At 35.9% G+C, this 27,727-nt stretch overlaps 1 protein-coding gene across 1 annotated transcript in view; it reads right to left on the bottom strand.

Moving 5' to 3' along the window:
• Positions 1-730: 730 nt before the first annotated feature.
• SESTD1 (SEC14 and spectrin domain containing 1) overlaps positions 731-27,727 on the bottom strand; it is a 39,638-nt gene continuing 12,641 nt past the window's right edge. Inside the window, exons 5-17 of the mRNA XM_054380853.1 lie at positions 22,161-22,274; positions 20,320-20,417; positions 19,910-19,965; positions 18,272-18,483; positions 14,524-14,646; positions 11,019-11,213; positions 10,336-10,450; positions 9,079-9,238; positions 6,525-6,606; positions 6,064-6,186; positions 4,828-5,019; positions 3,017-3,138; positions 731-1,313 (exon numbers count right to left, since the gene is read on the bottom strand). Coding sequence (XP_054236828.1) covers positions 1,184-1,313; positions 3,017-3,138; positions 4,828-5,019; positions 6,064-6,186; positions 6,525-6,606; positions 9,079-9,238; positions 10,336-10,450; positions 11,019-11,213; positions 14,524-14,646; positions 18,272-18,483; positions 19,910-19,965; positions 20,320-20,417; positions 22,161-22,274 — 1,722 coding nt within the window. The 3' untranslated portion in view covers positions 731-1,183. The remainder of the gene's footprint in view (positions 1,314-3,016; positions 3,139-4,827; positions 5,020-6,063; positions 6,187-6,524; positions 6,607-9,078; positions 9,239-10,335; positions 10,451-11,018; positions 11,214-14,523; positions 14,647-18,271; positions 18,484-19,909; positions 19,966-20,319; positions 20,418-22,160; positions 22,275-27,727) is intronic.

Genomic DNA, 27,727 nt, shown 5'->3' with positions numbered 1-27,727 from the left:
TCAGATACCACACAATCTTTCAGTAAATACAATATGGAGTGTATCCAGATTAAATCCTGAGGAGTAAAGAGTTAACCAATTCATGCACACAGCTGATTGTTTCAATCCAATTTCCTTCTCTTAATAAATTTCACTTTATTACTGCTCTCATGGTTCTAAGAGCTTTATGTTCATTTTTCATTAGATGAAAATCCTTAACCTCAAAAGGATATTCATATTATCCAAGATTCTTCACTCCAAGGGAAACAAGAGTTAGAAATGAAGCACAAGAGCTGCGTACCAGTCCTACATGGGGAAAAAAACCTATTATTAATGTAACACTGATTTATGCACATAATACCTTTCTGTGTAAATACTGCTATCAGAAAGCAAGATAGCAGAGGCCACAGACTCTCACTCCTATTAATGGTTCAAGAGCAGTCCCCCTTACAGCTGTGCGTTAAAGAGTATTTCATAACAAAAATTATACAGACTTTTGAGAAATATTCAAGGAATGATGACTTTTACTACTACTTACCAAACATATCACAAATGTAACACAAATGACATAAGGGAATATAGACCATATTAGACTTTAAAAAGATGTTTTTTATTAAGCACAAACAGCTTTTAATACATTATCAATACAAATAGGAAAACATTTGTTTAATGAATTTGATATATCAAAGATTTGATGGGCAGGTTGCATACTGGCACAATAAAAATGATGTTTTTGTTAAAAAGCATTTCAAATTAAAATTATAGGGTCAACACTGTCTACACTGCAGGAACTTTACCTGCAGTCTAAAATTACTACATCACCTGGGCACAGGGGGAAGCAAAGTCTACCATTTCATTATATGGAACTCCTAACACTTTAGTTAGCACCATTCAAAGCTTGCATCAGCTGTTTAACTAAGAAGCAGCTGACAGGTCAGGTAAAGCTTTACAGCAAATTTCAGTGCAAAATTTACAGTTCCTTTTCATAAGATACTTGAAATCTATGGTTTCATAGCATGTTAAATAATTATGGCTTGATAGATGTACAGTGTTAAGATGCTGAGAACATTTACTTTGAAAAAAAGATGAGACCTGTAACAGCTGTGAAATGCATTTTAATATATTATGCCAAATTCTGTAATATGTGAACACCATGCTGGATTACAAACTGAAGTCCTATTATGAATTCAGACATGGGTCAGTATTAGCTCTCTGGGGTAGTAGCTTCTGGGTGTCTCAGCTGCTGCTTTTTCAGGCTAACCAGCTTCATCTTCTCTCTAATGTGTTCTGCTGCAGAAGCCATATCACTGGGACTCCCAAAATACTGCTCAGACCTGAAAGAACCCAAACCACAAAGGTTACCACTGAAAAGACAGATGTCAATACACACATGAATGACACTGTAAAACAATGCAGAAAAACAGGCACTTTTCCCTCTTGAAATTTAAGAGCCACCTTTAAAAGGCTTTGCAGACTCAGTGATGAGACTTGACAGCGTATCTTAATGAAATTATTACAAATACTAAAAGACCCTTTTATAACGAAAAGATTCTCTTCACAGCAGGGCACTGTTCCACAAGTGCAACTAGATACTTCCTAAAACTATGTTTTAATCTCCTTCTCCGGCTACCTGCCAAGTCAGTCTGGCAGTTTTGAGGACTATGACAATCAAGGAAATCTGTCTATACATGAATCTTGAGGCTACACAATTGCTGCATTATTGAAGCACTTTGTGGATGTGAATTCAGCCACATGCTGTCCAATTATGTCCTCTCTCTCAAACTGAAAAGCACATATGGCTGTGTAAGTTGATTTCTCCCATTTAAATATAACAAAAGAACAGCTGAAATGTTAATGAAACAACTAACCAAGCAGTCAGCAAAAGAAGGATTTGAACAGAATACATATTCCAGCAAAATAACAGGTATCAAGAAGACTTTGGAAACAGTGGCAGGGCAAATAATTTCAGACAGAGTAGGGGTGATAAGCCTAAGCAGACAGAAAAGTTACTTATTTCATGCAGGAGTAGACTAATTTGACTAGGGAACTCCAACGAGAAACTGCACAACTGCGCACCAGGTGACAGTATAGGCAAAAGTTTTTCCCAATGCAGATTAGAATCCATGAGAAGGACAAAGAATAGGAACCTGGCGACTTCCAAGAGGATAGTGACAGAAGCTTGAAGTGCTGAAAAGGCTGATGAGGACGCCTCCAAACATTTTATGACATTTTGTATGTTCCTACATTTCTTACATTATTTGTGAACCCTCTGTGAACTGCTTGTTAAATGCTTCAAAACAAGAATGTCTGGAGATTATGAGCAGCAGATCCTGGAATTTAGGACACTAGGATCCCACTCTTGGGAAGTGGGACACACAGAACTCTGCTAATACACAAGAGTGGTCTAGAAATGTTCAGGACTCAGTCACTCAAGTCTAAAACACAGGTGTATACACAGCTATAGGAGATTTATTTTAGGACTTAAACCTCAAGGTGTGGCAAGTGTCTTTCACTGGGAGCTGTTCCAGGTTCTAAAGTTTGCTTTCACTTTAATAATTACATTAATTTTAAGCATAAGTAACAGTTGCTATTTTTACTGAATCACTAATACCTGCTATGCCTTTTTTTTTTTTCCCCAAACCTGGATCCATGTTCACGCACAACACTCCTTACTAAAGGAAATACTGCATAGGGAATATGATACTTTGTTGCCTAATGCAGTTGGCCTGATATAATTTCCTAAGGTTTCAGTCTCTAACTCAAAATACTAATTTCAGGTCTCATTCTTTATGGTGTGGGATCCTTCATAACCAGAAACTAATTCCAAGGCTTGGTGTGAAAAAGTCACTATTTTTTCAAAAGTGGGCATGCTGTCTTTGGAAAGTTTGAATGTGCTTTCTGTGAAAGATGGAAAAGGAATTTGGTAAGTATCTGTGTGCTGGTTTGTTAGCAATTTCAGGACTCTTCTGCATGAAAGACTACTATGAAATTTCACCAGAAGTATCTTCATAAGGAACTAGAAGAACTTTTTGCATACCCATCGGGATAAACTACAGGCACTGTTAGTCGGTCCAACAGTGACTTCCCAACTGCTTCAATTTCATCAAATTGCTCCACATCACTAAAAGCTTCAGGCTGCTCTGGACATTCTTGCAAAATCTGTTAAAAAAAAAAAAATACAGAAGGGATAGCATGTAGGTTTTTTCAGTGCCATTAGCTGACAGAGTGAATACATTTCCAGCATCTTCACTAACACATTTATGAGATTCATCAAAACACTCATATAATTGAGGAAAAGAAAATGTGAATTAAACTATATTAAGAAAATAGTTCAGGGCTACCACTATTCTGTGCTTCTAAGACGGAATAATGAATTAGTTTTACTAGACAATATTCCAGCAACAAATATAAAACGCATAGAAATATTAACTTGCATCGTTAAATGTACAAGACAGTCATACAAACCAGAAGAAACACAGATAACAGAGGGTCCCTTACAGTTTCAAAACTAAATCCACATCTGATACAGAACAGGTGGGGTAAAAAAAATCTGAACAGTGTTTCCAGACAGGATTAGGACCCAATACCATCCCATACCCTCTGCCCCTTCTTTTCCTTTTCCAAAGCAGGACAGGTATTAAACAGCACATTTTTTCCATGGAACTCATCAATATGTCACTGCAATAATGAAAAAATAATGCAAAAATGAAAATATGGACTGAGATAATCAACTCTTTCCAAAGTTTATGAACCACTGAATTCCAATTTTGGTATCAGGTAAAATATTTTAGACATCTGTGGCAGCATATAGATGATATATTAATTCTTTTGTGAACCTCCCATCAACTCCCAATGCCTACAAATTCAAAGTATCTTTTGTTAACAGAAACAAGAAATTAACACAAGCAAGGAGAATACAAATCAACTTCACATCCATGCTGTCATTATATGACAGAATTAAATAATTTACCATGCACAAAGTTGGCTTTTTTCGCAGTTATAGGACATTTTATTGTCAGTACTAGAGATATATACTCTAAATACCATTTCTAAAATGTATCACAGCTCTACCTCTCCTGTTCCTCATTAACAGACACTGTTTTGAATTCAGGCATTTGAGAACTCTCAACATTACTCCACTGCAACAAGCTGTTACTGAACAGCAACTATACCTCATACCATTGTTGATTGCTCCTCCTACTCTGGCTTCTAGCTTCACCCAGCTGAGCACAGTACTGAAACAATTGCTTAGAAGAGTTTAAAACCATACCAAAGTAGATCTGTGTTCTAAAAAAAAGGTTGTTCAAAGCCCTCTGAGTGCAAAATACAAGATGCAACACAGAAGACTAAAAACTAAATTCCTTTACGTAGTCTGTGAGAAGGATATCACATTCAAGAACGCTCACGACTTAAGAGGCAATACTTCTTTTAACTCTCCAAAGACTTTAAAAGACACCACAGCTTTGTATTATACCTTGCAAAAGCACACCAATCAAGAAGAGTTCCTTGCTTTTAAGAATTAGTCTAAAACACAAAAAGTAATGTTTTGTCATCGACATCAGAGTTCCCCTCTGAAGAGATAAACCCACATTCTTCCCAGTCCCAATGCAATGCACTTTAACATTAGGGCTGCCATTGTCCTTTCTGTTAAGCAGGCCCTATACAAATATACGTATGCATGCAGTAATTACATTGAGTATCAAAATTAGCAGCAAGAAAAATAGGATTAAATTAGTTTTTCTGCATTTTTAATCTAGCAGGTGATACACACTGGCAACTTCCTTATTCTTACACTTTGTTGGCTTAAATTCTGATATGAAATTTTTCTTTTGTAAACACAACAATCACCTTTTCAGCACTTGAATGAAATGCAACAGCTGTTTCCAGTCGGTGTACCCTTTCTTCAGAAGTTATTGTAAACTGTTTCCACACTCTGTTCAGTCTTGGAAGTGTATCCCCAGACGACCTCGAAGTACATCTCAGGGACTGGCACAGAACAACAGTTGCCTGCAGTAACTGTCTCCCATAATCATAAGTACTCTAAATGTTGGAAGAGATGGGAAAGAGAATACACAAAAACTCTGCATTTAACTTAGGAGCTAACTGACATCTGACAGCACACGTGTTCATGAATACTCCTCTGTTTAGGTCCACAAAACATATTGAAACTCATCTGCTCTATTACAAGATGCTGCTGAAGCATGATTACAATAGAAATGACCAAACAGTGCTTTTGCTTTTTGAAAGAACAATAAAAATGTATAAGGTCCTGTTGCCTGGCATTCACACTGGCAGAAGAGAGCTTCCTGAAAATTTCAAGTAGCTGCATGAATGATCTTACATTGGATACTTGATTACCTACTGCCAAGATGACTGTCTTGCTGACTTCACTATCATCATGTTTGTGGACACCCAGCATCCAAGTGCATTGTGGCGCATGATTGTAACAGCAAGCTATCCTCCTGTCATTATCAGTTCCACTTCACCAAAAGAGGACATCAGCTCCAGTGTAACAGGTGCCACTCCAAAACATCAGATCTATGAACTGGCAATTCTGAATAAATAAACTCCTAGAAGCAGTATACATCTGAAAAAAGCACCTGAGAACAGCTCAGCTTTTATACTTCCTATTCTTCAGTGACATCTTTCACACATATCCCACACCTGCTAGCATATTCAAGATTTGCAAACAGGTTTGTAAACATGGCCTGTGGCAGCAGCAATTTCAGCAGACTCTCATTAGTAGGATTTCTTAGTTGGCTGTAAAGGTCAAGAATTAAAGCTGGCAGTTTTGCTCTATCACCAACTCTGCTAGTGCCAAAACTCCTTGTATGAGGAGGACTACCATACACAAACATTCAACTCTATCTGGAAAATGAATATAAAGACAGGCTCCATTTCATGAAGTACCTCAGGAAAAGACTGAAACAAAATGGTTCACTGGTATTTCAGACTTCTATTGGAGTCAAGCTAACTGTTAAGACTAATAACAGCTGTTCCATGACTGTCCATAAAAGTACCAATTCTACTTAGATCTTCTGCAACTGTACAAACCCCATATTGCTAAAAAATAATTCTTTTCACCTGTGCAACATCAACAAACTTTCGATGTTTCTCCAATAGAACTTTTGTTTCTTGAGTATCATCTCCCAATCGGATGTGTGTCTTCAGCAGAGCATCCAAAAGTTCACTTAACCATTCTACTGCCTTAAAAACAGAAGTTAAAAGAATGTAAGTGTAGCAAATTAAACAAAACCAAGAAACTTAAAAAAAAATTCCAGAAGGGTGAGCTGACTTCAGTACAAGTATACACTATTGACAGGAAAAAAGATAGGAGAGATATTATGAAAGTAAATCATGCATGCCATCCCCAAACACACTATTTTTAGTCAGTGCTATGATCTTTGTTTTCACTGCACAAATTCACTAAATAAAACCACATTTGAAATTGATAAAAATAATACTGTACAACTATCAATGCCACATAAATTTAACCAGTGGTCTATCAAGTCCAGAATGATGAAATTCTCTAGGTATTGCCATACCTGGGCAGCATCCTCTTCACATTTGAATAACTGTACCATCTGAAGCATCTTAAGTCTCCGCACATCAACCATATCCTCACACCTGAAACAACAGCACAAAAAGACTCACCAACACGTATTGCAGACACAATACACCGAGTTTGACAACGTTTTCAGCAAGCAGCATTTTGAAGTGCTCATAAAAAGCTGATTAAAGCATTTTTGCTCTGCTTACCTTGGCCAAAATATATAATGCCTCACATAACAAATATGCGACAAATAGAACTAAGCAACAGAACCCTCTGAAATTGTGAGCCTCAAAATTCGTGACATGGCTAACCTGTAGGTAGTAGTACCAGCATTATCTACAAGGCCTTCCAGCAGCATTGTGTGTTCCTTAGCTTGTTGCACTGGTAAGACTTGTCACACAGATGCTTACATGGCTGAGACAGAGTTTATTCCAACTGAAGTCTAGGTGAAAGCTAGGCTTTAACCTAATTCTGATTTGTATTTTAAGCTGGTGGCAAAATTTTCTTGAATAAAATGAAGACTGTTTAAAAGATGTTAAAACATCTTTCCATTTTTCTTTTTATCTAATATTATAATAATTGAACCCTTATATGTCCTTTGCTGTAACTTAAGAAGCATTTCAAGAACCAATTCATATAAGAACTCATTCTATTTCTTTCGTTATGAATTAAGCACATTTTGCATTTCTTTCTCTAATTAGAATTTAAAGTTATTTTTTTTCCACAACAAGAGCTAAATAAATTTAGCAGAATGACCTTTTCACTTGAATTTCTGAGCCTACTAAGTAAACAAGATCCAGAGTCCTGCACAGTGCAAATGGAATTACTGATGTCAACAGTCACCAACTTAAGTGACTGCAGAAGTCAGTTTGCACAAATCTGTTTTTCCAAATTGACTGCACACTGTAGCACTTCCAAGAATAGTTTGTCAGTGCACTGCATTTTGTACCTTGTCCTCTAGTGCTGTGATGCTTACACAATGGAAATTTGTTGCTCTAATAATGCAAGAAAGTAGTTTGAGTTCCAAATACATAACTAGAGCCAGCAAAATGTCCCTAGAAATAAACATTATACTTAGTGCATGTAAATAATGAGAAACATTCAACAGAACTTGAAGATGAACTGTTGCAAAAATTACTACTAAATGCTACTGAGAGATGGTAGTCTTGATGGTAGTACATTTTTGTCTGTCATTCAGCATGAAGAACCCCATTTAATCATTCATCATCTGGAAGCTGTTTCATACCTTTGCCTGAACATTTTACTGACTCTTTGATTCTCTAACTGCCTTCCTACACTTCTATATCCCTTCTGAGAATACAGACCAGAATTGTGCAAACAAAAAAATGGCCTACAAATTTATAAAGCAACAAAATTACATTTTCCTTTTAGTTTTCTATTCCTTTCCTAACAATCCTTAAAGTTCTACTTGCTTCTCACAGTACAACCGTACATCAATCTTTCTGAACATTTTCCAATGTTTAACAGCTGCTTCGGAGTCCATTACTACGCATTTTAAAGTTTTTCCTTCTCCCATGTGCATCTTTTCTTAGTTCTGAATTCCAACTGCCATTTTATTGCACAGTGACACATGCTTTCTTGCACTAAACTCCCAAAGAAAGTAAATTTGTGACTGGTAGAATTAATTCCTAAAATGAACGACTTGATGCTCATTACAGGCACTGAATTCTTGTTCCTAGAGGCACCTTTTTGTTTGGCCATTGCCCTCAAAGTTCAGGCACTTCCTATGGAAAGTATTGTCTAAAGGTTACACAGCAGTAAAAACGAGCAACTTCATCTAAGTGTTTCACACTGGTGAGTAGGAAAGGAGGCAGGGTCATAGCCAAATACCAATACTACTACATTTTCAGGAAAAAATAATCAGTTAAGAGTCTTGGAGGAAGAGGATGATGGCAAAAATCTATCCTTTTGCCAATTCAACTCTCCTCAGCATTTCTCCCTACTACAACTTCATTCTCTGCTCTACCTTATTCCAAAACTCACAAAACCTCCAAATTCCGATAACTGAACTCTGTGCCTCCATTTTGTACCCTGTCCCACTGATGCCATCTTACCTTTCTTCCTATCTTCAGGTTTGAAAAGGCCATGTTCAAAGGTTTGAAGTTGTGAGAAAGGAGTGGATAAACAAATCTACATAACTAATACAGACATTTCAGATCATCATCACGACTGTGGTCTTATACCTTTCATCTCAAACTGCTAAAAGATGCCTCTTACACTCATTCCATAACTCATGTAAGAGGAATGTATGACTCTTGATGAGCATTTAGAAGTACAGGAAAGCACTCAAATATTCTACCTAGTACCAAAATACAGAGGTGCTTGGATTTAGGAATACGCTGGAATGGATTAGGCAGGGACATTTCTGGACCATTTAAGTACACTGCAAATATATACATTTTCAATACATATTTTCACATATATGGATTTTTTTAGAGAAAAAAAAAAGTTTACAACATTTTTTCTACAGACTTTTCAGCACAAAGGAAGTCTAGTCATTTAAGACATTTGTAGTTTGTTTTTACCTTTGTTTTCTAAGCTGCATGTCTTCCATTACTCCCTGGATATGGTCCACATTTTCTTTGTTTTCAATGGTCACATCTTTTCCATAGGCCCAGGATGCCTGGTTGGATATCTGATCAAGAAGACTTTGACCCTTCTCACGCAAGCCCTGCAAGCCTAAGTCTAATGGGAAAAAAAAAGAAAGAAGGAAGTCTATATTCACTCTTACATATTTGTTAAATTTTTTCCCCCAAAAGAAACATATGAAATGCAACAGAATCTAAGATGGAAGGCTTGAAAGTGAAAAGGACATTACTATGTGTCTTTCACTGCCCTTTCCAAATTTTGAAGGATCATTTGTCTGTATTAACAAAGACTAGGGCTTTGGTATTTTATGGCCTAGCAGATAATATGAAAAAGAAATAAAAGCTGACAGTGAGTATTAACCTTTCAGCATACAAATACCTCATTTAATGTCTTTCATCCACACAGTTGCACAGTACTCAAAATATTTATCACTGCCAAGCAGTTGCAGCCTAAAGGCTCTTCAATAGCTGGCAGAAGTTACTATTTCATAATACATCTGATATGGCTGATACATTTTACTATACTGAAATATGCCAACCCTTAGAATCTGCCATTACATCGACTATTTGCCAACTCTATTATCTGTTTTCCTAAAGGAATATCTAGTTGATGCATCTAACTGTTATATTCAAATCACAACTACTTCAACTATGTATGATCTTCAAAACTCTTTCTCCCTACAACATTGTAGATTCCCCCTTACTGAAACAGTCTATTATATATACTTGACAGGGTAGAAACCTTAAATGTGCCATATATTAACATGGATATAACCAAAGCTACTGAAAAGCACTTAGTACAAGCACTCTAAAACTGAGTAGGTAACAATCTTAATCATCAAGGGGACAGTTATAGAGACAAAAAGAACATCTAAGTGCAATATTCCTAAGATACTATAATTGATTAAAGAAACTTTTTTCTCCCACTAAAGATAAAATGCATGATAATGATATAGAACAAATATATATTATAATTAAAATAAAAACATTTCTAGGTATTTTTCCAGGTAGAACTATGCAGCAAACAGCATAAGCAAGTCAAAAGTAGCTAAGTGGAGCATGACTTAGCTAGGAATCAGAAAAAAGTATTTTTTCTGTTTTCTTTCTTTGAAGGGGGTGAAGGGATAAGTGGCTTGGTATTTTTCACCTCTCATTAGAATGTGTATATCTGAAATGAAGAAATATTTCGCTTACCAACACTTTTTAATTTTTCTTCCAGTAGTTTTAAAGTTTGCTGAATTGATGCTCCATCTGCTGGTGCTACATCTACACACAACATTCCCAGTAAGCCATCCAATTGTTGAGACAACTAAAAGGAAAAACAGATGGTTCTAGATGTTTGGAAATCTGTCATTTTAGAAGTTTCTCTGTTCATCATAAGAAATTAAAATCAAGATAAATCACCCATCAGCCTACAAAATTCCAGGAGCATACATCCCTAGATGAGGGCAGGAAGGCAAGGCACAATTATTTTTCTTTGACAAATATAGGAAAGGAATAAATGCCAATTTAAAGAAAAACAAACAACAACAGGATAGGCATATCAAACTGCCATTCAATTAACGTATATGCCTCTAATTAAAAACAAACAAAAATGAAACAAGATAGGCAAAGAGGTATCTTTTTAAGTAACAACCATTTTATCTCAAATGCTATTGAAATGTAAGACACATTACAAAGCAATTCTCACCGAAAAAAAGGAAAGCCATCTTCCCAGTGTTTCAATTATAGGAAGTGAAGACTTACAGCATTTTCCATGCAGCACTATGTTTCTCTCCATCCTCCTAAGTTTTTTTCCAATTTATTCAACACTTGTAATACTAAAGAAACAAAATATTGACAAGTGAACCTATGAAAAGTTAAAAAGAAAAACTTACATCCTGGGCAACACTGTGGAATTCAAGTGCTGCTTGTAATAGATTCTGCCTGAATTCCAGCTGACTGGCCTGTCGGTAACACACATCACTCAGCTGTTGCTGCAATGCTTTCAATTCCACAAGGTCCTCCTCATCCCCCGCATTTAGAAGAGCTGCTATCTGCTGATTAAGCTCAACATAAACAGCAAACCACTCCTACAAACACAAGAAAATTAAGTATTAAAACAATACCAAACACAATTCTATTTATTTTCAAACGGCATACTGTAGACTAATGAATAATCAGATTTAAAGAGGAATGTGTTACAGCTTACTCTATAACTACAAGATCTCACATGGGCAGAAAGCACACTCCTAATTTCCAATTAACTCAAAGAATGCTTCGCACATTTTAATATAGTTTCTGTGGCATTAAAAAAGTACAGAAATCTAGAAAGATTAGAAAGATTACAAGGCATGACTAGTAGCTCCCAGTACAAACTCCCACTCAAACTATTTTACTGCACCAACAGAGGAATTTCGCTGCTTTTAAACAAATTTCTAATGCTTACGTATCTTTAGTGCTCTGCTGAAACAAACGACCTTTTGCCAAGTGGTAAGCAATTACAAAAAGATGTTTAGAAGACTATCTAGGTGTTACTTTCAGTGACATGATTGAAACTAGAAATAATTTTCTAGAAAAAATATTACTGACAAAATGGAATTAATCTGTCTCTTCTAAATAAAACCAAGTATCCACGTACAGAAATGCCAATATGACCCTTGTTTCTTATTTAAGGAAAACTTAATACTACTTAATTAAAACTTTATAGATTTGTTTTTCAAATGCTTTAATTACTGAATGCTTACATAGGAATTAGTTATGTTGTCATAGTATTTGCAAAAAAAGAATAGATCAAATATTTAACAATTTTGGGAGGTTTAAAACCAACTTGATACATCAAGATCCCATTCATATCTTCCATGACTGAGATGCCTGTAAAGCAAAATATGTTTGCTCAACAGCTTTTATTTTGACCTAAAGTAAAGCAACCTTCAAATGCCCTATGCATTTCTAATGCTATGGAATAGCACCATCTGTTGGACTGAAATACCCAATTCAGTTAGCATTCTTGTCACACTCCTATTGGAACGCTTGCAATTTTTCAAGTTATGCCTTCGGCTTTTGCATAATTTATTTACAAAGCATGCAGAACTGAGTATAAATATCCATATTCTGAACCTTTTTTTCTTTTAACACAAAGCTGCATCTACCATCTGTTCACAGGAAGAAACAGGCTATGAAAAGAACCATTGAGGGAAAGAAGTAATGAAAAAGTTAAATTAGCAATTATCCAAGAATTTCAGAGCAAAATAATTCTGCCATCTACCCCAAAAAGGGAACCAAGATAACATAATACGGAAACATCTTTCATTGTCACATACGTACTATAGCTCTATAGGGTTCAATAAACTCACTTTACATAACATTATTTGGTATTACCTTTAGACACTGGTAATGCAAATCTAGATTATTGAACGTGACAAGTGAACTACAGTAATTAAAAAAAAAAAAATAACTCTAGATTAATACTTTTTAGGTTTTATTTTTAGCATTAAGTAAGCCTGCTGTAGCAATTGATTTTGGTCAAGCCAGCAGTAAAATTAAGAGACTAGCAAACCAGACATGAAAAGTGGGTTTCTGATTCTTTTGGTAAGAAATAATTTGGTACAACTATACAGCACAACTCAGAACTATGGAAAAAAGACCGACATGTGCTCAAAAATAAAAAGCCTAGTACATTCTTCATGAATAAAACAGAAAATGAAACCCCAAAAAATCCAAAGAACCCTGTCCCGAAAACACAAACAAGAATCAAACAGTGGGAAAAAAAAAAAAAACTGAGAAAACTTTTTTCACTTCAGAGTTAACTGAAGTAAAATAGGCTTTTACACAAAGCAAGCATTTCTGCAAGTATCTTCAAAATAGAAGTAATATAATTAACAATAAATAGGAGATGAAAGAAGCAAGCATAGAAGCTGTTAATTACTAGGACAGGAAAAAATGGAAAAGTACTGAAAGAGGTAGAGTACACTCAGCTGTTATGAGACATTTAAAAACAAACAAAAAAAAACCAGCAAAGCACATTTTTCTAGTGCTGTTGTCAAAAAATGGTTTTAATTTACAAATAGGCATCTAACTTTAGGGTAGGCAAGTGGTCTCTCAATTTTCATATGAAAACTACAAATTTTTTCTGACTGTTGTTTCTACAATCTTCTGCTAACACTTGAGTAGCATTCCATCTTTGTCAGTACTTCAGTGATACACAAACTTTAGGTCAGCATTCAAACCTCAGGGGGATTTGCATGATTCTGAGGACTGTACTTATCCCCAGATAAAGCAGAGTTCTCTCTGTTACAGATATCCAAGTGAGAAAAAGGTATATTCAATCTTGTTTCCTAATACATACTAATACGAATGAAAGACACTCAAAACTGGTTTTGACTACAAAGTAATCAAGAGATTTTTTTTTTCCCTTTCCAATTAGGAATTTAACCGTAAAATATTTTTGTTTTACATTTCTGAAGGTTTTCAGAGTAGAACATTGCTTGCAGAGTGTAAAGCAATGAGAAGTCAAGAAGACATGGGATTCACTTGACCAAATAAGACATCTACAACACACGCTTCTGCATCTGAGCAATGAAACCATACTCAGTAGAGATGCAGTCAACAGAACCACTGTGGCCTAAGCACACAGTGTTTCTAAGACTGATGTTTTTTTTTTTTTTGGAGGGGAGGGGGGGAGAGTTTGGTTTTTTTCTTTTAAAAATTAGAACCCTGTGACTATTTTCTTTGTCATGACTGTAAAGAGAACTTACACGTACTAGATGGAATTATCAATACCCACATAAAGGAAAGTTGGAAAAGAGGAGAAGCACTGTGAAGGACATTCCCTTTGGAAACACTGAGTATTCATATCCCAATTATAGTTATCATCTGATGGAAACAACATTCTACTGAACTTTAGGGAAGTCTTTAAAATCAGAAGCAAAGGCATTAACTCAGTACAGTTACAAAACAGTCTCTTCAAGATTCCATTAAGAACATGAACTGTATCTTGCCTTGATCAGTGAATGTTAAGCCAGTTTCACCTACTGGTAAACGTAGTTTAAAAGTCAAAAAATAATAACTTATTCACCTGAGAAGTACAGGACTTCTCAGCCATTTTGTCAGGATGAAAACCAAAATTTACTCCTCCTACTCAACATGAAAAGGTCTAAGAACTGCTGTAATAAAAATTAAGAAAAATCATAGAGAGAAACTAGCATTTTTCTACACTAGAACAAAAAACCCAAACAATATGTACATATAACGACCATATATAGTTCTTAAACTGCTCGAAAACTTTCCTCTGCGGCCCATCAAATGCACTACACAAAATTCCTAAATACTCATAACCAAAAAGCATTGTTCATAATTGCATGTAATTATTTTGCTACTTGAAAAGGGTATGGGAAATCTCACACTGTGCTGACTCTCAATCTCTTCATGTTTCTGTTGCAAAGCTTGTGAAGCTCTAATTGAATCACCTATTCCCCACTGGGTTCTTAGCTGTTCTGATCCAGGTCCTTCAAGCCAGTTGACTACCTATCAATAAGACAAAGATGACAAAAATAAAGTAGCACATCAATTACAGGAAAACTGGTATAAAAAGCCTTTTGTAACAGACATATACATTTATGAAAAATACTTCCCCCAAAATAGTATTTTACGACCTGTAAAGTCTTCCAATCACAACTTCAAAAGCTTTAACTAGAAACTAGTATTCTTTAACCTCAACCTATCAGCTCCATGAAAGCAGGTGGCAGCTAGCAGATTTGTCACATACATACCTGTCATTCCATATCTCTGTCAATAAAAGAGATTTTATCTTGACTACAGAGCTCATGTTCAAACAAGATTTTTTTTTTGCCTAAGTGAATTACAATGCACGCCTGTATTCAACCTCACACCTGAACATTTTCTCCATAATTTGTTAAATATATTAAACACTCGAGTACAGGATATGTACTCAGTCCAAAATTAAATTTACACCACAAATTAGTTTTCTACTTATCTTTCAACTTGTTCTATTCAAGTAACAGAATCCTCTTCCAGAGTTTTAATGCCCACATCCAATGAGATCTGCCTTTTGCAGAAATCTTTTCAGGGTCAAGGCAATCAATTTTGGACTATGGTACTTGATTTCTGTTACTATGTTGAAACTAGTTCATTCGATATTAATATTATTTAAAGAAAAGCACAGTAGCTCAGATTTTGGTTTTGTGATACAAATGTGAATTATCTGATTATATCTTTGGTAAAAAAATTATTATAAAACTTTAAACATCTAGAAAATAGACACAGCTGGAAATAAAAGTAGCACAAAAGTCACTACTGAAGTCCTGAAGTAAGGAAATGCAAAAATACTCACAAATTCTGAAACTTAATGAAAAAGCATAGGAAGCAAGCTTCCTCTCTTTTTCATGTGACTTTTGTTTAAAAAAAGATGACAAAACAACTTCACACAGTTTTTCAGAAAATAAAATACAATACACAATATAACACCATAACAGCAAGTGAAAAAGGGACTAATTGGACCATGTTCCTAGTTCTGCCAAGCTCCACTGCAACAGTAACCAAGAATGATCATCCCCATTAGAGAAGGCTACACAATTCACCTCAACTTTTAGTCAAGCCTCTTTCTTCCCACTCCCTTTTGTGTGTGTCATGTTCCCCTTGCCCCCAAGAACAACTCTTTCAGAGCATATATTCTTTGCTCCAAAAGTATCTTGAGCCTTCCATACTTTCATCATTTCCAGGGCAAATTAACTCTAAAATTCTAGGTTATTTTTGGTTAAATACAAACCGCCTGTTGTGCTCACCACCACTGCACAGCTGTTGCTGATTAAACAGGGAACAGACCCAGAAGTGAAAGTACCCAGATGTCGTCCTATAACCATAATGCGGCTGGGAAAACTCACGTATGGAAACAACAGTTCTCATGCAAGTCTGAAACAGCATGCAAGACTACTGCTTAGTAGTACCCTCTCTGACCAAGACCACATCCTCATTACACATTTCCAACAACTAATATATTGTCTTTTTTTGAAACTGCTTAGCTTAGCACATGGCCATATTTGTGCAATAGATACTTGAGCTGGAGAGAAAAGTCACCAGGAGACTTACAGTAAGAACTGATTACATTTTCAGAAAATACATTTTAAAATAGTTGATGACTAGACTTCTGCAAGGCCTGACATTTATTTTTGTGAATTAGTATTAGAAATGCCACAATTAACACCTTTGCCTAAGGAGGGACAAAGTTAGAATTTATCATAACAGAGTTGCTTATCAGCACTCTGTTTAGTACAACTGGTTGTCAGGGAATGTTTGGAAATCATTGCCACCTTTACACTATGGAATGAAAGACAAAGAACGGGGAAGCAAAACTATGGAACAGAGGTAAGCCTAGTAGATAAAAAAAGAGGGTAGAATAGTGAAGGCACAAAGATGGTTATGAGTAAGAGGGCTTTGAGACAGGAGTAAGAAGTAAGCAGCTCACAGTAAGCAGAAGCAGCAAATAATGAAAATGAAGCAGGTACTACAAAAGCAAGCCAGGAGTGCTTAGCAATATAAGCAGCTATACAAAGAATTAAATAGGAATGTAGTCGTAATGAAAGCTAACATGAAATCAGACCACTAAAAAAAGAAAAGGAAACTTAAGTTTATTTCCCTTATGTACACACTCATTCTAACTGAAAATACCGTGAGCATGCTATGCTGTAACTTCAGTTTGCTTTAGCAAACTAAATTCCATGCCATTCTGCCTCTACTGTTTTCCTCAAGTTCATCATCACCATCTTACTTCTCTATTGTTAGTCTCTAGTTCGCTCTGGTAAGCGAAAAAGAAACTAAATGAATGTATCAATTTTTGGATTAATTTTTCCTGTAGATTTGCATGCCCATTTCAAGAGCTTTTTAAATAAACCTCATAAAAGTGATTAGCTTGGTAAAACAGCAAAACATATTCTTCCTGTGTACTGAGACTCAGCTTATTACTATGTAGCTTCAACAGCATAAAGAAAGTAAACAGATAACTATTTCTACTACAAATACTGCAAAGTGAAGCTGATCTTCCAGCAAACAAGTCTACTGAAACATACTAACAAAGGCTGTTTCCTAAAGTACATTATAAATTTAAATTCAATCAGCACATCTTCTTCAACCACTATAACACAGGGAGAAAAAATAATCCAACCTGAAGCTTACTTGATAATACCTATGGCTGTGATAGTATGTTCTACATAGCATTATTTTCATCTCTTACATTATTTTTATTATTTCCAGCTTAACATATTATGAGAGGACATTTGCTTTTCACTACCACATAAGTGAAAATTATTTCCTCAGTAGATTTTTATTTACACTGCTAGAAAGAACACGATTGATTACCCATACCTGGAACACTTTCAAGTGAAAATACTTGATTTGTATTCCTCATGCATTAGAAATACCACTATTGATAGGTTAAAAGCAATATCCATTCTATTTTCTGCATATTCAAACTACAGAGAGTTTAAAAACAAGTAAACTTAATTTCAAGTAATAAACACAAAAATAGTAGATTAATTCCGTTTCTTTGGAATTCTTCTCTACTGAGACTCCACTACGAAAACATTGAAAAGTGCTAATTACATGCCTGTTTCCAAACAATAAAACCTTTTAACACATGACTGATAGGAAGGTCTGTATTCATTCTTGTCAGGGAATCCTTCAAATCCAGAGTTTAGTTGTTTTAACTTAGTTAAAACATCAAGCATGAGACAAAGGAATAAAGAATGGCTTATCTTCAGTAACAGGAGCAGTTATAGCCACATGTTTCTCTTTTGTCAGTGTGCCTCTTTGCTAACAAGTCAGGCACTTGCCCCTGACAACACAGTGGTACATTGCCACAGTACAGAATAAAGGGACGCCATAGAAGTTGTTCAGCATGATGCCAAAAGAGCACATTTCTAATCAGCTCCACATATCAGACTAGACTTTAAAAATTCACTGCAGGAGCTATAATGCAAAGCATTAAGTGAAATGAACACACTGTAGTTGGGGGGATGTGGGGGGCAGGTGAAAGGAGGCATGACGCTCTCATCTGATTCTTAAGTTTGGCAGGAAACGGAGTCTAGAAGTTGTCAAACCGCTATCTCAGAGTATTCAAAAACAACTCCAAGCTTACCTGCATTACCTTCTGTTGAATCTCCTCTAGTTGTGTGCGCTTGCTACGCTGCCTGCACACTTCTTGGTAGCGGGTATATTGCTCTCTGAGTGAGTCTAGCAGCTTCATGACCTGTGGCTGAGCAAGGAGTTCATCGTCCATGGGAGACCAGGACACCCCTCCATCTGAACCATTGAATCGACGCTGTTGTAACTCAGATAGTAACTCATGACCTTTAACATACATACAGTCATGTGGTTAGCGTTGTTTAATATAAAACAAAAAAAAGGGCACAAAAGTTATTAGCAAGCATGCCTGTTTTTAGCGCACCAATGGCATATGTCTGCATCTACTGCTCTTTCATGCACAAGGTGAATTCAGTGGTGCCATTTCACACAGAGCACTGACCTAATTAAGATGTTGTATTAGTCATTTCAAAAAGGGGAGAAATCATGTGGTATACTTTAGATACATAAAAGATACCATGACTAACATTCACACTGACAATAGTATTGATTACTGTAAGAACAGCTGCAAAGCACAATCATGAAACATAGTTATAAGTTGTCTGAAACAACTATTAAGTACTCTGGTTCACTACATAGTACTGTGTAGCATCCAGAGAGTTTCTCTCACATAGTTCATATTTTTAGATTAAAATGGATGACGATCCAGAAGCACTAATTGAGCATATAACTTCTTTGCTACCCTTCAGGATTTCTACAGTAAGTACAAAACTCTCCTAGAAAGCGTGAAGCTAGATCCTCAATTTGTTCCCTAAAAGCTCAGTGACCAGGTTAGTAAATGAAACAGCTTGGCCACTACAGAAACAGTGTAAGTGACAATATGACAATTCCACACCATCAGTTCTGCAAGTCTTACACTGGTAAAATGTCTGTTCACTAAAACAAAAAAATTACAACTGAAACAGCAACTAGCACCTCAAGGAAAATACAGAAATGCAAACTCTAAATTCAGCTGGTATTATCTAGACAAAGGCTTTTGATATTGCAGCAAGCAATTTTAAATTACTCAGCATGTATTACTGTGCAGTGAACATGTCTTAAGAATTCAAATACATTTTGCCATGCTATGGAAATACATATCTTTGATTTCATCTTTTGTAATATTGTACAGATAGGCACAGATAGCTCCAGAGCAAACAGACATAAAATCCTGTCAATGGAACATTCATCCTTAAAAAAACAACAATTATTTAAGTTGAAGAACACCAAACTGTTTAGCGCTGAAGGAATTCTAGGAAGTGAAGACTCAGAAGACTTTGCTCCACTCTTACAAGTTGTCAGTTCTGAAGCTAACGTCTACTATTGGAATATGTAGGAGAATGCTATGTATACTGTAACCATTTCAGACAAACTCACTTTTTAAGGTCAACATCTCCATCATCTAAATCATCTAGAAACAATATATTCTCACAATGAAACGTTAAAGATGTTATCAGGATAACCAAAAGCTGTATTTGAAAAGATACATTTAGAATTATTTATTTTAACCCAAAAATTACATTAATTGATAAGCTTGTTACATTGTGATGGTGGCTAAGATAAAATAATTATTGTGTCCTCTGTGCTTTCACTTGAGGCTTAAAAATGAACGTTACACTATTGACCAACATTATGATTTTTCAACTTACTATACCTGTCTGCAATACCATCTCAGGATCCACTGATGGAAGGAAGTTCAAATCTATTGATCTTGAATAAAGCAACAAACATATTATTAATAATTTAAACTTAATAATGAAATAGCAAACATTATTAATAATTTGTATTATAGTAGCACTAAAATCTTCAGCTAAGGCTGCAGTTACTTGATGCTGATAGAGGCCATAAACTCCTCAATGTTCAACTCACTGTATCAAAACAAGTGCAACTGCTTGTAGTTACTAGCATCCATCTACACACTAACTTTGTAGTCTATGTACCAAATTTTCAAAATTTCTTTACACACTTCAAGTACTTAAGGCACACCCTGTTTCCAGTGTTGTCTGGATTTCCAATGAAAGCTTACAATCCAAAAGCACCGATTTCAAAAAGCAAATCACACACCTTTCTTTTTCTTGTTGAGTTCCTTTATCACTTCCATTGTTAATGAGAGCAAGCTCATCCAGCAAGGACGTTGATTCTTTTGTGAACTTTTCGAATACCTGAATAAGAGGCAGGTTTTAATTTAACCAGTGAAAACTATGTAAAAGTGGTAGCACTGAAGGCATCAGTGGACATTTATCCACTAGTTCTGTTAGCATACTTCAATCACTTGAACACAGCTCACTTGAACAAAATAAAATAATGAACTTTGTGAAGATTCTGGTTTTAACCACTAGTAGTATGAGCTATATTGTAATAAATAACTAAGACAAAAGTAGTATTATATGGTAAGAAATATTCCCCATCAATTTCTCTGAATATAGGGACTTACTGATTTTAGATAACAAGGTCAGACACCAGGTACCATGTGGATGATTCCTCTGCACCTGACTTTTGAGGGTTGTTCTTGGGTTTGCTTTAACAGAACTGAGCATGATCAGGTGCCATAAGTGACATGAGCAATAACTTTCAGGTCTTTTTGGTGTTAATAAATTAGTAATCAATAGTCAGCAGACGAACGTTCCATAACCTCCATAAGACTACTTAAATTTCAGGGAAAACCAAAAAGAACACAAGGTGCACAGCTCATGTGGTTTATAAAAAACATGATACATTCAGCTGTTAAAAAAGGAAAAACAAAAAATCCATACAATTAAAATGTATAAACAGCTGTAAACTAATTTTCAGCTAGTACCTTAACCTTTCTGCCCTCTTGTGTAGTTTCAGACTTCAGGAGTTGCAATGGAGAAGGTTCTTTATTAACATATAAAATAAACGCAACGAGGCAAGAGAGGGAAGAAACTTCAGAAAGATTTTCAGTTGTATATAGAGCCCTTGTGTCCAGGCACTCTCAGTTTCAGGCAGAGAAGAAGAGCGCTGCCGTGCCCTAATTCACGCACGCATGAATGCCACGCAACGACCAATAGATAAAGCAAGCTCTCTCTTCCCCTGTGTCTGAACACACAGTTTGCTGCGAGTCACCAAAAAAACCCCATGGTACACATAGTATAAGCCCTTAAATTTCCTGAGGGGAAAGTACTGCTGTGGGACTGCCTGAAGGGTATATGTTTGAAGGTTTTAAGTAGTTGCAGTTGGGACACATTGTGCAGCACTCTTTGACCAGCATCCCATCTGGAGATCCTAGATACAAATGCATATTTTAAGGGTAGCTTGCACACGAAAGCAACGCACTGTTTCACTGAAGATTATTAAATACTGTTTTGAAAATTCAATTTAAGTAACTGAAAAACAAGTATCAATGAGAAATGGATTAAAAACGTTCTATGTGCACCAGTAGTTAGAACCATAGGAGTATATTTGCTCCCATTTACTACATCTACCAGAGAAATTGCACTGAGGTTTTTAGTGCAGGACAGCTTAAAAATCTGATTCTTAGACCACAGGAACCAAGGCCTAATAGAACCTCAGAACATCTGCAGAATGCAAATATTTCCTCCTTGGTTTGGATTTCTCCTATCAATCAACAGTCAAACAACTTCCCTCTGTAGTGACTATACCATACCCTTATTATAGAGTGAGGGTCTAACTAAAGAGCTTCACTTGGAACCTTTTTGGTTGAGCAAATTGATTACATTAGCTTTATCATCCCTTGAACAAATCCAGTTTCAGTTATCATTGTTAAACTATTCATGCATTTGGAACGCATCTTCTACACATAGCAATTTCTATCTATCAGTTCCCATACAAATAAAATTCCATAGCTCAAGAATGAGACATCTGAAGCAAAAATGCACATATGAAACAAAAATACGAACAACCAAACACCAGATCAGACAACTAACCAGCCTCTTATTCAACCAATCCATGTGATCATAGGTGAGGGTTCCTCCAAAATCTTCTGTTAGTTGGCATGGTTCTATATATCGTGTCAGCTTGTTAGCAGATACCAAAATAACCTGAAACGATAAGAGAAATTTCAGATACCCTTGTAGGCCATGCTTGCATTTCTCTTTATGCACCTGAGAAGTTCTGTTAAGTGCATCCAGCAGCAGCGAGCAAATCTATTTGCATTCTAGAGGCACCTGTTTGAGCCCTAGTTATATAAACCAAAACCAACAATTAGCAGCACAGGTTGCTTGGATGGGTGGTATGCTAAGCGTGGAGTACTTTCTGTGGAAAACCCACAGCTCTCTATGGAACCAGACATACTGGCAATATACAGCCAGAATAAAAAAGAGAATTGAGAGAATTTGAAGAACCCACCAAGATCATACAGCAGAAAGTTTTCCTACTTCTAGTTCTGCTCCATATTCTTAAACATAGGAGTTTTCTTCTTAAAATTATCTCAAGGTGTTTGCCTTACACTACTTCATGACAATTCAGACCTCTTTAGATCATTAAACCAATTTTATCTATCAAATCATTAATGAGATAGGTTTTGTGATCAAAAGCCATTCAAGTCAACAATCATTGGTCATCTTTAAAAACTCAAAGTAGAGGTTACGCAGCATTCAGCAAGCATAGGCTATTCTCTTGTCTTCATAGTAGTATTCAGCTGCCATAAATAGAATTAGCTTTAGTTTCATTAAGTAATGACAGTAATCAGCCCAAACCCCAGATGACTCTAGGTCCAAGAAAAAGAAAACCTTTGTTCTTCCGTCTTTAGGCACACATTTATATTTCAGGTCATTTTTACATTCTTTTTCATCTCTATGAGCTCATTAAAAAGGAGATAATTAATTTACTTGATCAGGACATTTTAGTATGGAAGCTAAAGTAAATAGGACACCTGGTTCTAAAAAAAAACCCCAAAACCCATCAAATAGTCCGAGAAGAAAAATGGATTGCATTGAAACCGCTTATTTCTGCTTTTTTTTGAACTGAGATCCTTCAGGAATGAAAAGCAGACAAAGGATATGTTTTACAAACCTTTACCAGGGAAACATGTAAAAAACCCTGCAAAGTAGAACTTGCCTGTAACAAATATATCAGTTCTATGAGAAAATAATCCCCCTTCAAAAAAAGAGAGAAACCATCTCACAAGTGAAATTTGGTCAAAGAACACAAATTTCTTCTGCACCTTATTGGAAAAACTACCACAATAGTAAAACTTGTTGTAATTTAGGATGATGCTAAAAAACAAACAAACCATTTATTCTCTAGGTGTCTTTTTTAAAGAACATTTTATTTCTAAAAATCCTGTCTGAAGAATTTAGTAAACAAATACTTGAATTTTTGACCAGATGGTGGCAGAAAGGAGGTTTCTGAACAGAATTTCACTCTTGTTCTAGACCTAGGCTACAGCAAAATTCCCTTGTTTCTCAGGAATGAGACTGCAGTAACATGATTTTGACCCAGGCAACACCACCACTAACACTTATAATTCGTAGTAAAAGAGATTTGAATAGTATTTGTACAAAGCTGATCTCCCTCTCTATGTCATTTGCCGAGTTTTGCAATTATTTTCATTGATCATCTGCAACAAGATACAGGTAGATGTCAAGATGACAGAGGAATTCTGGATTAAATTTGAATCTTAGTTCTCTTCTAAAGCACAATCAGATTCATCTTTGACTTTTGGGGTTTTTTTTTGTTTGTTTGGGGTTTTTTTGTTTGTTTTGGTTTTTTTGAGTTAGATGTACTTATTCAACAGCAAACAGCTGCTGTAAAAACGTAAATATGGTCTCAACTATTCTCTTGATAATTTTTCAATAACAACTATGGAATTGTAAAGCAAAGACTTCCTCTACCCGAGGCAAAGAAGAATCCCATTGTTTGATGATAAATATTACTTCAATCAATTTTTTGAAAAGCTATTTGATTAAACACTGAGGACTGAGTGTTATTTGTTAACAGGGAACACTAATCTATACAATGATCAGTTGCTTTAACATTACACCAAGAAGCACAAGTTAAATATTTATCTGGCCATTATCACAGAGAAATCCACCATACCAGAAACTCAAGAGCAGCTACCAGAATCCACATATGCAGTAGACTAATTGTCAACTTCATCCCCAGTAACTGCCTCATTCACTTGTAAGCACTCATGGGTTTGCCCACTCATTCTTTCCTCTCCAGGGCTCATAGTAATTATTAACATGCTACCTTTTTTCAATCCCAGAGAAGAAACTAATGGGCACACACAATCCGGTATTTCCCAACACACACTTCTTTAGGGCTGAATTTAGAACGTGATGTTAACACAGGCTTATGTACTCCAATTCCATAGAGACAATTCCTTGATTTGGCCCAGGTTTTCAAAAGAAGTGACCTCATTGCCTCCAATGTCAAAACAGCAACAAGAAAACATTCAGAAGACAGATGTATTTAAATGAAAAAACAAACAAAAAATATTTCCTGCAAAGTGCTATGCAGTCTTCCTCTTATGGATCAATACTCTGCGTACTAGCATTATTTTTAAAAGTTAAACTGAATATGGTTGTGCCACAAGTAATTTCCAAGGAGAATATTAAAAGCTATTGTATAAAGGTACACATAGCAAAACCAGTTAATTTCAAAGTATCAGAACAGTATAAAAACCTCTTGCAGTAATACAGTAATCCATTCTGGACCACAGAAAGCAGGCATAGGTAAGTGTTTCAAGGGGATTTTTGTATTTTGGATCATTAAGGATTATTATAACCACACAACAGGCATTTAATCATTTCCAGAACAAAGGCTGTTTGTCTAGGCAAGGTAGTATCATAGGTATGCACCAATGTCCTGAGGCTAAAGTAATTGTGCAATGGCTCATTTCCAGTAAAACTCTATCTCAACATAGAGGGGTATTTTTGTGTTACTTTCCCTCCCATCTGTGAGGGGAGAGGAGCCGTGTTAACCCAGAACAGTTCTAGTAGTCATCTTTGTCTGAAAAGCTCACAATCAAATATAACACACCACAGCTACTAACTGTGATTTACCACATCACTATCTCAAGTATATTAATAAAAAAAGCAAAAAGCAACAAAGCAACACCTCCCAAACCTCCAAAACATGTTTAGAATTTTTTTTTATGCAAACCTAGCTTTTCATTCATTTAAAAACATTAACAATATTACGTATTACAGTGTAACATACAGAACATTTCAGCTGAAAGACATTCTTGGAACAATGAAGACAATTCTGTAATGAAGCACAGGCAGAGGATCAAAAAAAATGCTTCAGTGAACACACAAAGTGGTTGCTAAAAAGCATTTTAGGGAGGAATTAAGGAACAGAAGAAAGCTCTGCTGGAGGATCAATAGGACTTGACCTGAGGCAGGTCCAAAACCAACACTAATACTAACCAGGAATAAGCATATCGACTTTTATTCAGCTCAATCAGCCCACCTCTTTATACTTAACCACCCAGCAGCATTTTGATCTCAGCTCCCACATTTACCTTTCAGTGCTTTGCAACTGATTATCACCACATGTCACTTTGAAGCAGAGGAATCTCTGCCTCTGAACAGAAAGGAAAGCATTGTGATTAATGGCAAGGTATTAAAAACAAACCAGGTTACAGGACAAAGGAGGCAGCTGTAATGCCCATTATAAATCACAGTTACATATCATTTATTTTAAATTAAATTATACTCTCAAGTGAAAGCATGAAAGTTTAATTCTTGAGATCATATTCATTTCACTGGTGCAAAAGAAATCTTGGATTTCTGTAGCATTTATAAATCTAACCCACAGTCCAAAAACAGGTTGGGTGTTGCATAGTTTTATACTGCCAGTAATATACAGTCATGCTGCTGCAGATTTGTGCATAAATTAGTAGCTTCCACAGCCTTATCAGTGCCCTGCACTTATGTCAAGACTAGAGCAGGGACATACTACTGTCTCTAACACAATTATTATTTGGAGCACAGACAAGGTAATTTTTACTGAGCCAGTGTTCCTAATCACAGATAGCCAAAAGGTAACGAACAGTGAAGAACAAAGGCCTGCATAATACCAAGAGTGCTTCTTCATCACCTGGGAAGGCACAAGATTTTTCCTACTGTGCTCTCAGCTTTCCCTGTTCTTTAATGAAGAATGCCACTTAAGAATGAGTTATTGCACAGAAGAAAAAAAAAGGGGGGTGAGGGGGAAGGGAAAAAAAAAAAAAAAAACAACCACCAAGAAAGCGATGGAAGTGCAGAAAGTGTAACACATAAGGAAAAGCCATTGGTATCATACAGTCTCTTTAGAAACATCTATAACAACTCTGTACTGACAGCTGCTCATTATCCAACCTCATGATAGCCCTTCCTACAAGCCAGCAATCTCTTCATTTCAATGCTTCTGTATCAGCAGAAGGGCAGCTCAACAGCAAAATCGACCAACCAAAACAAGAATTCAGCAGCTACATGTTAGTATCCTCTCTTCATACAAACTTACAATCCATCCATGGATCAAGTCAAGATACAAGGAGGCATTAGGAAATAAATCTGAAATTTTCCTTCAGCCTAAGAAGCAGCTGTTGTGTCTTAATGCTGTGATAATTTCTCTTGTAAACAACAGGTCATTGACTGCTTTTCTTACAACTGACACGCTTTGATACGTTTGTATGAAATGCATCCCTAATGCTTAATTATTTTCTTCTTCCTAAAAGTCCAGAACTATTAATTTAACAGAATCTTAGATCAAAATTTCAAATTGGGAAGAAATGTTAATGCTTCAGTAATGCAAAATTTGGTTTAGAGACAGAATCCAAAAGATTTTAGTTACATAGCTCCAATGGTCTGTGCCAAAGCAGCCAGCATCATCACTGGCACAGAACACACTTCATAGAATTACAAAGCTTTCATTGCACAATTACAATTGAAAGACTTTTAGCCAATCCTTAGAGTCAAACAAAAAAAATCCAGGTAAAATGATCACTGCTTCATTAACATATTTCTATAGGCTTTCTGCTTATTTGACTAGAAATAGATACTAGCTGAGTCAAATTAAAGAAAAATCCAGCAAGAATCTCATAGAGATTTAATTTCCAAACTGGCAGTACCATTATGTATACAGTAACAACCACTGTATGAAGTTCTTTTAAACCACAACTTCAAAAGCTTCCAGAGCTTGTCCAGATTTACAGGTGCATACATGGAAAAATAAATTTTAAATCAGACAGCAGGGACTGCTGAAGACAGGAGTTCACCTATATTACTTCACCCTCTGGACTTTGGTGTTTACCCATGTCCTGAAAGCATCTGTGTGAAAATTAACACTGCAAACATAAGTCACTTTCTAAAGACAAGCTGGTAAGTCATCCTTTAGAGTACAGATGGTTGGTTCAGAGTCTTCATTAATTCACATCTTGGATGAGCATTAATTGTGCTCCAAACAACAAGCTAGTTTATAGAAGACACACATCATCATACTTATGTTTTTTATTAAAGAAGCCATGACTGAGCTGCTACATGCTGAACTTCATGATGGAAATGTA

The sequence above is a fragment of the Indicator indicator genome, chromosome 5, assembly GCF_027791375.1.
Source record: "Indicator indicator isolate 239-I01 chromosome 5, UM_Iind_1.1, whole genome shotgun sequence".
Taxonomy (NCBI): domain Eukaryota; kingdom Metazoa; phylum Chordata; class Aves; order Piciformes; family Indicatoridae; genus Indicator; species Indicator indicator.
This window is presented reverse-complemented; position numbering and strand designations above follow the sequence as displayed.